Below are 10,542 nucleotides of genomic sequence, written 5' to 3'. Positions count from 1 at the left end.
TCTTTCCCTAAAGTATCAACTAGATTAAAGCACTAGGGATGAGAGATCTCAGAAGATTAAGCTCTTGCAACAATGGAGGAGAGGAAAAAGTCGTCCTCTTCCCCGTGGGGAAGAAGGGTCCTTATATCCGGTGTGCGTTTCTCCATGGTCAAATCTTCCGGGGACGGATGTTCCTAACCTCTTACGACATTTTATTCCGGGCGAGTCTAGTGTGGCAGGTCAACTTCCACACACCAAAATTTCCCCAAAGCTGAGGGAGGGCCAAGACAAAATGTCCTTTTAGTTACGGGAGAAATATTCAGGCGATTCCAATGCGATGCGCCAAGTGAAACACACAAAAAATATTATGCCCCTTTGTATTTGTAAATAAACCTCGATTTGTTATTTCCTTTTTATTTCTTAAATATCTACTACCTAGTTCCTATTCAATCAAGACTTACGTGCGTCTACACCATGTTGCGTCGATTTAACAGGGACGGAGGGAGTACATCATCGTTGCATATCCCCATTTCGATATAGGTTTATGCCCCGTAGTAACTTGGAATGACTAGATTCAACTTTAGTTGGCGATGGTGACCTAAAACATCCATAGACAAAACCTGTTGCTACAGTACAAATAGTTGACCATATGATGACATGGATGACACCGAGGCTTGACCCGGACACGCCAGCAAAGCTTATGCACATTGACGTGCCCAACGAGAGGTCAGCTCAGCCCGGCTTCGAGCGACCCACCACCACCAGTAGCCAGACCAGTTGGGTTGGGTCCTTCTTCCTCCTCGCGTCGGCTATAAGTACTCGCCGTCACACTTCGGATTCCTCTCTTCTCCACTCCACTGCCTCTCCCTCTCACTCGCCCTCCGCCGCCCGCTAGAGAGCTCCAGGGGTCTGGTGGTGCTGGTTCTTTCGCGCGTGGTGGGAATGGCCGGCGCGTCCTCGCCGCCCCCGACGCCCAAGTCGCCCAAGCTGCAGCCGCCGCTCCTCGAGCGCGCCAAGGGCCCCTCCGGCCTCGACAAGATCGTGCTCCGCGACCCGCGCGGCTTCTCCGCCGAGGTACACGCGCTTCTTCCCCCTCCCCCCTTCCAAGTCGCCTTTTTTTTTCCAGAGCAACCGCCCCGGGTCGATTTGGGGCGCATTTCACGCGGATCCGTTGCGAGTTTAGCCGACGGGCGCTCGTTTTCAGGGCGTCGGTTTCCAAATGAACCGTTCAGGGTGCGCAAATTGTTATCTTTTTGGGTGCAAACGGACGGATTTTGTGCTCCGATAGATGAACGCCGAGCGTTAAGCGATCCGCGCTGACAGTGATAGGGTTCACCCTTCACCGTCTGGCTAAGTGGAGCCCCTGTTTCTGCTGGAATCTAGCGGCGCTGTTCAATCGTTGAGGATCCGCGAGTGAGAAAAAAGCAGTGCGAATTTTGCTGAAATCAAGATGTTGTTTTGGTGGTCATACATCACTGTAGCATCCACAGCTGCGGTAGCTGGAGTGGACTGTGAAATGTTTTGGTGATAAGACTTTAGTCTGACGCAGGCAATTATCCTGCCCTGCGGACCTACCGGAAAAGAGACGCACCGACTATGCTACTGGAAAGCGAGAGGGACTAGGTTACCTATCTCTCCACGATGGATAATCCCCCCTGTTTCCTTGCATTTGGTCCCATATGCGTCTGATGGCCCTTTTAGGGGAGGTGCTATCGTCCTTGAGTTTTTTTATGGCAAGTAGTGGGAGGGAACCAAAGCACAGTGTGAGTTTCTGTTTTTAGTTCTGGCGTGTTAGGCCGAGTGAACCACGTACTGAATTTAACTCTGATTGATGTGATCCTTTCGGTGCGTGTAGTTGTCAGCTAATGCCAGCTGCTTAGCATGACAGCGTCTTGATGGACCGATGCACCCGGCTATTGGACGTGTTTGGACTTGTGAACTTAGCTGTGCTGAAGACAACTTTAGAATTTCAAGATCAACTTGAGTATGTGTTGTTTTGTTTACTAGGCATGTATTATTGGAGTGGAGAGGGGCTAGTAGACAAAACCCACTAGTTTTATGTAAGTTGTTCAATTTACTAACATGAAAATCTTATTTCCATGCTTTTTTTGCGGCTAATTTCGCCAAAGTTGCAACTAATTTTGTTTATCTCAGTCTCAGAGGAGCCCTTATAGCTTATTGAGAATCGTAAGATAGAAAAAAGGGTCAAATTTGACCTCATTAAAAGTAATTTGCCATCGTATGCCATTTCTAAGTATATCAGTGCCAATTGCCAAGTGGTCAGGGAAACCTGCTTGTGGGTTGTGGAATTATTGTTACAAAGACGATAGTGTCCTTTTTAGGCGAATGCGTTGTGCCAATGAGTAGGTGAGCATTTAGTGTTGCCCAGATGTTTAGGTTAATCCCTTTTTCTTCTTTCTTATCATAGCTTGTTAGTCAAGGAGGCTCTGAACTTCTGCTTGGTGCCGTGCTTTGCATGCGACTAGGATTCAGATTACCCATTTTAAATTCTTGTGCATTATCGCATAACCTTTACTCCATTATATTTCCAAATCTCAAGCATTATCTACGCTGCAAACTACATATTTATGGCTGGACCCCCATGTTGAATTATTGCCAATTATCATCACCTTTTTAGACTTAGACCAGTCATGCTAATCAATTGTCCTGTCTTTTACTAGGTCCGTCTATATGGTGGGCAAGTAACCTCTTGGAAGAATGACCATGGGGATGAGCTGCTTTTTGTAAGCAGCAAGGTACATAACCATTCATGAGGTCATGGATGACCTCATTAGCTAAGACATTAATTTGTTGCATCGATAAACTTTTATAACATGCATTGACACATCCTTGTCATCCTTGTCCCACTAATTAATTTTGTTGTTTGTCCCCATTTGACCAAGTGTCCTTTTGAGCATAGCCACAAACCACTCCCTCATTTTCGCCTGAACTGGCTATTTTCCATTACAGATGTTTTATTTCTTTTGCACCAAGGAAGTTTAACCCCATTAAATGAGAAATTTCCCACTATAATACATGCATATTTTACTGAATTATGATTTTATGTGTGTTACTGCAGTGATTATAGCATCTCTGAATTGTGGTCTCAAAATACAATTCTTTTCAGGCCATTTTCAAGTCCCCAGGAGCAATTCGTGGTGGCATACCCATTTGCTTTCCCCAAGTATGGAAACTTCACTATGTTGACTTCCATAAACGCATTATAATCTTTTTTCCTGTTACAGTCATCTAAAAGAACCATACAAATGCAGTTTGGTACACATGGGAATATCGAGAAACATGGATTTGCAAGGAACAGGTTATGGTTAATTGATGATAATCCTCCACCTCTCCCAGTAAATACAGCTATTAAAACTTTTGCCGATCTCATTCTAAAGCCTTCTGAAGAAGATCTCAAGATTTGGCCTCACAGGTCCACGTTCAACCATCCGGAGATCATGTTTTGTTCCTTTTCTTCATGATGCAAATATCTGGTTCTACTCCTCACATGTCTTTGGACAACTATGGTTGCAGCTTTGAATATCGGTTAAGAGTTGCTCTTGGACCTAAAGGAGATTTGCTTCTCACTTCTCGAATAAGAAACACCAACGCTGATGGAAGACCTTTCTCATTTACATTTGCATATCACACATACTTCTCCGTATCTGACATAAGGTACGTGCAAGCTTTGCAATTCCCTTTTCCTCCATTCTCGCAAAAGTTTAAATCCCCGGATATTTTGACCTGAACTTCTCCAAAGTTCAGAACTGGAAAACTGAAATTGTGTTTGTGTAAGGCAGTCCAGTGGTATATGAGTTTCCATTACTAGGCAACAGTGCACCACCAGCCCACCTTTCTCTACCAAGAGTCCAAGATCAGTAGTTTCGATTAAACAAAGGGAGCAATTGTAGAAAAAATTCTTGTTAGAACTCTTTTTTTTATTGTTGTTACATTTGTATTGAACCAAGGCTGGTAGATGCAACTCCTTTATTGAGTATTGGGCGTGTTTAATTTTTTTGTAGAGTATCGTCAGGTGAAAGGGAAACTGAGAGTCTTAGAGTAGATGAAAGCGGTGTTAGTATATTTCGTCCTCATGATTAGATACTGGAAACAGTGAGGGTATGACCTATGAGGCTAGAGGAAAGCATGGTGTTAGGATATCCAGTCCTCATGCTTAGATAGTGGAAGCTGTGGAACTGGATTCTATGGTTTTCCTTCCATTACAAATTGATGAAGTCTGTAACTTAAGTTTTACCTCAGTGCAACTGTGCAAGCACATTGGTGCACAGTTCCTGTTGTGAGTAAAAACAAAAGGTGATCTTAAATGCACATTTTGGTGAATAACATTGAGCATTTTTTATTTTAATTTCTGTAGCTTCACCTTTTCCAGTACTTGAGAGTTCAGAACTTTATTATTTGTGCTTACTGAAACTGTAAAATTCCTTAGCGAAGTGCGTATTGAAGGACTGGAGACATTGGACTACTTTGACAACCTTGACGGGAAGAAGCGATTCACAGAGCAGGGAGATGCTATTGTGTTTGAATCAGAGGTAAATAAAGCACTTACCTGTTACATTTGATATATGAGGCTTCAGCTGCTGACCTCTAAATTTTGATGTGAAGGTTGACAAAATATATCTGGACGCACCACCAAAAATTGCAATTATTGATCATGAGAAGAAAAGAACATTCGTCCTTAGGAAAGATGGGCTTCCAGATGCTGGTAAGCTAAATTGCTAGTGAATATTGTACATATCTGTGTTAATCTTTTGAGTTTCCTGGTACTACATTCATCCTTCTGCTATGATTTTGCCCTCTGTAGTTGTATGGAATCCATGGGACAAGAGGTCAAAGACCATTCAAGATTTTGGTGATGAAGAATATAAGCAGATGTTGTGTGTGGAGCCTGCAGCTGTTGAGAAACCCATTACTTTGAAGCCTGGTGAAGAGTGGAAAGGGAGGTTGGAGCTCTCAGCTGTTCCTTCCAGTTACTATAGTGGTCAGTTAGATCCGGACAAGGTTCTTCATGGATGAAAATCCTCACTTGGGGCGTCACGTACAGGTAATGCTTTGCCTTTGTTTGGCAACTTTTTGGTTGGATAGTTGAACATTGAACTAGTTTTCCTACATCCTGCTGTAACTACAAGATCATATAGAGACAAGATAAGTTAACTTGAGACTTCTGCACTGTTTACAATTCAATTTGTCTGTGTTCTTGGAAGCGTTTAGGAATGTGGTTGTAATTGTAGAATAAAAAAACCAGTTGCATGTTTAGTTTTGACTTGAATACTAAAGCTAGGTCTTCGATCTTTCTTCTCCTTGCCTAACCCATGCTCCAAAAAAGGCATGGGGATTTTCATTGTTTGGGCGAGAGATCTACGACCTAAACTGTCGAAGTGCCTGTGCAATAAGGGGCGATCAGTTTTTCTATATGGAACATGACTATTAATTATACTGAGGAGCCAGGAAAATTGCTGCCACCAAAACGGATTACACTCTCTGGGAAAAGGTAGAGCCACATTGCGTGGTGATCATACCCAAGACCAGAACCATACTTTGCCAGCTAATGCTTTCGGCAGTCTGTATTGGCTGTGAAGCAGTCTGACAGACTGACATGTAGCCAATTGCATATGACCAAATATAACCCAACATGCTTATGAGTTGTGGTGAGAAATTCCAACACTCATCATCAATTGGTCCAATCTTGGTATATGCATACTTGACCAGATCACGCATTAAAAAAAGTATGGTTTGAGTAGAATAGGGAAAAAATACTCACCAATGCCACATGCACAAACATGGAGGTATATAGAGGATGACGATGGGGAAAGTCATCGGAAATTTCACCTTGTGGTTGAAAAGTTCGAATACTTATTTGGAAATGGAGATTTTACATCCATAATATATGAGTAGTTCTAGATAGGCATTTCAAATGTTATCACTTTCGATTTTAACTTGTGACTCATCGGTTTCCGCAGGGACACTTCATGACACTTATATTACCTTGTGCTTTGGCTGGCAAGGTGGACTTACAGGCCATCTTTCCTCATCTTCTCCACCTCTGCATATGCTTATTTCCTGAATATGTAGAAGGAGGGCAGCACCGAATAACAAAACTGCCCCAGTGGCTGTATCTTGTGATCTATCTTCAGTGAACTCAATCTAGTGTGCTCAGTCATGACGAAAAGAAGTGAATAATGGCATGCCATAGTTTCGTGCTGCTTCCTGGTTATGTGGATATTGGATGGTGTGTTATTCTGCATCGGGCTAGGATATGGATATCTACCAATTGTTTGCAGACTGTTGTCTGTAATTTTCTATCAAGATCTGTACATATACTATTGTAACGACTTTCGGAACTTGCTGGTGGTCACCTTAATAACAAAGGGATTCTACTATTTTGCTATCAATTTATTTACGCTTATTATAATGCTTTAGTACAAAGGAATGACGCCGTGAACATTGCGCAGACATATTTTTTCTTCTGTATTTTGAGCATAGACACGATGTGATTCTGGATGTAGGATTGGAGAAATATTTGGCAGTGTCCCATTTCTGGTGACCTGGGGTTCTTATGGAAAGACCAGCCATTGTCGTAGACAAAGTAGAGATATTCCCCACCGGTTGCAACTGCTTCTGTGTTGTGTGGTCTTATCGTATCGCTCTTCAAACATGAAAGGAACCGTGAAGAAAGAAAAGCAAGAAAGGAACAAAGGTGTCTCGCAAGTAGCGTTATCAGTATCGTTCCTGTCAACGTCTGTATTCGTATGGATGAGATTTGTGTACGTCTCCAACTACTTTGCATATTTGATTTCGAAGTTGATTAATCCGTGTGCGGAGGATAAGGTATAGCCTGTGGATGCACACGTCGAGAAGTATAGGTTGAAGGGAGCAGAGAGACATGCCGTCGACTAAGATCAGACCGAGGTGCGTACCGTCTTAAACAAGTGTCAGTTGACAAACACCATATCATAACTCATTGTAACTACCCTCCAAAAGATTTTATGATGACAAAAAGTGACTATGTACAGCACAAATAAAGAACATGCACTAAACACGACTGACAAAAGAAACTACCACCTTTTTAAGAGTTTATTTCCGGTTTCCTTTTCTTTGTTCACTGAACCTTGTGAACTGAACAAGGAAACCAAGAAGTCTTGGAGGCCCAAACAAATGACTCGTCCTAGAGAAGAGCAGAAGAGAAAAAAGAATGCAGATTTGTGTCTAGACATGAATGGAGAATTCTTTGTACAGTGTGTGACTGAACAAGCACGCAGCTGCTAGCTAGTTGGTCTTGGCGGCGACGGATTTGCAGATGGGGCACCAGTTCTTCTGCCGGAGCCAGTGCTGTATGCAGACGATGTGGTAGAAGTGCGTGCACGCCATCTTGCCCACCTCCTCGCCACCCGAGTACTCCTCCTGAAAATTCACACGGATCAGAGGCTTTTCGCTTCATGACAATTTAGAGTGACATTAAAATTCTGGCGATGAACTCACCTGGCATATGCTGCATTTTCTGTCACAATCTTGGTGCGTCTCAGGGGCCGTGGCCATGTACAGGCTTCGCTTCAGGCACTTGTACAATGCGTCCTCTGAGAGACCGGTGTTCACGGTGCCAATCCGGTCACCCAACGCAAGCAGCTCCTGCAGAACAAAGTGTCAGCTCAGATGATCCAAGAACAGGCAAAACCCAATGCACACCAATTAAGTGTACCAGTCATGAACCTACCTCGTAAGACATGCCATCGATGTCCATCCTCATCGCCCGGTGCCGGTCGCTGCGCATGAAGAAGTTCTCGAGCTGCCAAAAACAAATCAATTTCAAAGTTTAGACACATTGTTCGTTCAATTCTCAAGTCTTTTGGGATGATCACGATGCAGTGACCAGTGAGTGACAGAGTGGCGGTACCTCCTCGCTGCCTTCGACGTCGAAGCGCCAGTACCCGCTGGAGTCCTCAGCGCCGTCTGCCAGAGACCCTCTTTCCTGGAGACTGCTTCTGTACCTCGCCAAGAACCCGGAGAAGTACCCTTCGCCGGGTGCCTGGCGTTCCCTCAACGCCGCCGGCTCAGGCCTCACCAAATCATCTGAATTCCTCCTGGCGCCGCCACCACCACCGGCAGTATTGTCCCTACGCACGCGGCCAGCACCACCACCCCCTGCGTTTTCGCCACCGTCCCCTTTCCTCACCCGTGACGCAGGACGGTGCGACGGCCTCGAGACCGATGACCGGGCACCGCCACCGCCCGAAGAGGTGGCGCTGAATCCACTGGACGATGAGGAGGGGCTGCTCATCTCCCTGGCCAACGACCGCTTCCTCGACGCGCTCACCCTGTCCTTAAGACGTGCCAGCAGGTCACGCCCTGCAACCGGAGCCGTCACCTCCCTTGTGGCGCCGTTGTCGGTTTCGCTACAGGAGCTCGCTGCATTGCTGCCCCCCTGTGGAGGTTTCCTCAGAGTTTGCGATCTCCGAGGGGCCGGTGTTGCTGGTGTGTCTGCTGCTGCTGCCGCAGCCCTGTGCGTTGGCCGGCCTTTGTCGGCCGGATGCCGAGCACCCTTGCAGCCATTGCTTTGCGGGCGCCCGGGCTTTGGGCGCGAGCTGTCTTCTCTGAAGAGCAGGATCGAGCCCCCCTTGGTGAAAAGGAGGCCGCCCACCGTGCGTCTCCCCATGTGTTCATCCATGGTAGATGATCACTGAAAATGGTTGACAATACATATTTTTATTTGTTAGAACAGAATTAAACCAGCCATGACATGATTCAACTGTTAACTGAGACAAGTCTGAACATATAGGAGTGTCAAATTGACACAGGGTGTAGCAAATAATCAAATTGCAAAATAAAGTGTGGCGAACTGTCCAATCCCCGGTTTCGGGGTTACTTGCAACAACACACAATGATACTGTCAAGTCTCAGTACAATGCAAGATGACATAAAAACAGTTGGTAGTACAGAAACGTTGCAAAGATTTAGCAGGCATGTGATGGCAATATGCCTAACTGAAAAACCGTACGGAATCAACATCAACGCCTAGTACAATAAAATACTCCGAGTATGCTCCTTCAGTTAGGTGTGGTGGTCCTCCATGTAGCTATACATAACCCTCGGAGTATAAATAGATACTATCATATACTAGAAATTTCTTAGTCAAACATTTACAAGAGAATATACTCCGATATTGGCTACGGTTCCGCATGGCATCGCTTCTTGTAAAATGCATCTTTTACCTGATTAGATGCAACAACGCAGTTTTACCGGGATTGGTAATATCTATATTCCAGAACGCACCATGTATGATCATCATCGAACTGACCCTGAGCCATGTTATGTACAGCGCTATGTTTTTGCCCTTAATCATCTCCTCTTTTTTTTCCATGAAAAGAAACTTATCCATCATTCGTGGGGTCAAATCGCTAATACCCACCCTAGCACGGCACATCGTGGAGTACTGTATGCTGAACCGAAAGGCGTACTGGTTCCCCTCCTTTCGGGAATCGGAGGAAAGGGGAGGCAGTTGACGCGTACGGGCTACATAAACGCCTCGCATCTGTTCCCTGCCAGATTGATGACATGGTATCTACGTTTTCTAACTGAAAAAAGAGAAGCGGGGACGAAAAAACTGTTGGGTTCGTCCATGGCATCCAATCCAAGCAACCGGCCGGAACATGCAGGGAACATATACCGGCCGTATGCCGGCGGGCAAATGGATTGGGCAGGCTACAGTGTGTCGGAAAAGAAAGAAGGCGATCAAGAACTGCCATGGCGGCTCCGGCCATCCGTTTCCATAAGAGGCTTAATCCAAGGCTCGATCAGTATTGGTTTTTTCCCTAAACTCGCCGTGTTTACAAACCAAACTCGCGAGGAACAGCGCAATCGTAGAAATCCCAAAACGAAACGAATAGAGACGAGACGAACCGCACGGGTGATCGATTTCATCTGCCCTGCTGAACTGATTCAAAATTGTACGAGCACAGACCAGTTCAGACTTGAGAGAGGGGTGGACAAGAACAAACACCAAACAAGGGAAAACCTACGGAGATAGGGGTGGCATGATCAAAGATAAAACCTAAACTAATCTGTGAGATAAGAGGAACCAACCTTCCTTCTTTGTTCGCCTTCGCCTGCTCCGATGATATCCGTCCGATGAAACAGACCGGGAAAGAGTCTAGTCTAGATTAAATCCCCCCGGAAAGAGAGAGGGCAGGGGTTGGAAGAAGCAGTGGAGTTGTTATATATAGATGCCGGGAAACCACAGACTTGCATAGAGCGAGGGAGAGAGATAGAAGCTTAAACAGAAGGAAGGGGAACAGAGACCGGGAAGAAGAGGCAGCAGAGGAAGGCGGCCGTGGCGGGGGAGAGGACGACCGGGGTGCGTGGTGGGATCGGATCGGATCTGGACCGTAGGATGAGGCGCGAAGGTAGGATCAGACGGAGCGATGGCCGGCGAGGGCCCCGCTCTAACGGAACGAGCCCCACCACTGATCTCGCCTGCCCGATTTATTTGGCGCCCGTACGTGCAGCCCCGTCGTGTACCTGCACCGCCGGAGGGGCCGACAGGTGGGCCCG

General features: G+C 45.8%; 2 protein-coding genes across 2 annotated transcripts; one reads left to right on the top strand and one right to left on the bottom strand.

Annotated features, from left to right (window-relative positions):
* The first annotated feature begins 906 nt into the window (after window positions 1-906).
* On the top strand, window positions 907-6,198 carry LOC124678166 (putative glucose-6-phosphate 1-epimerase). Its single transcript, XM_047214079.1, has 9 exons — window positions 907-1,053; window positions 2,661-2,735; window positions 3,107-3,163; window positions 3,252-3,412; window positions 3,514-3,654; window positions 4,427-4,529; window positions 4,603-4,702; window positions 4,802-5,041; window positions 5,958-6,198. Exons 1-8 carry the CDS (start codon window positions 922-924, stop codon window positions 5,011-5,013), a joined length of 981 nt encoding a protein of 326 aa, XP_047070035.1. The 5' UTR covers window positions 907-921; the 3' UTR covers window positions 5,014-5,041; window positions 5,958-6,198.
* Window positions 6,199-7,040: 842 nt separating this feature from the next.
* LOC124678164 (probable E3 ubiquitin-protein ligase RHG1A) lies at window positions 7,041-10,304 on the bottom strand. Its single transcript, XM_047214078.1, has 5 exons — window positions 10,075-10,304; window positions 7,889-8,671; window positions 7,709-7,780; window positions 7,477-7,623; window positions 7,041-7,398 (listed from the first exon to the last, which is right to left on the bottom strand). Exons 2-5 carry the CDS (start codon window positions 8,657-8,659, stop codon window positions 7,264-7,266), a joined length of 1,125 nt encoding a protein of 374 aa, XP_047070034.1. The 5' UTR covers window positions 8,660-8,671; window positions 10,075-10,304; the 3' UTR covers window positions 7,041-7,263.
* Between the last annotated feature and the right edge of the window lie 238 nt (window positions 10,305-10,542).

This window comes from Lolium rigidum, chromosome 7, assembly GCF_022539505.1.
Source record: "Lolium rigidum isolate FL_2022 chromosome 7, APGP_CSIRO_Lrig_0.1, whole genome shotgun sequence".
NCBI classification, from domain to species: Eukaryota; Viridiplantae; Streptophyta; class Magnoliopsida; order Poales; family Poaceae; genus Lolium; species Lolium rigidum.
The sequence above is the reverse complement of the archived record's forward strand: the minus strand, read 5'-3'. Positions and strand labels throughout refer to the sequence as shown.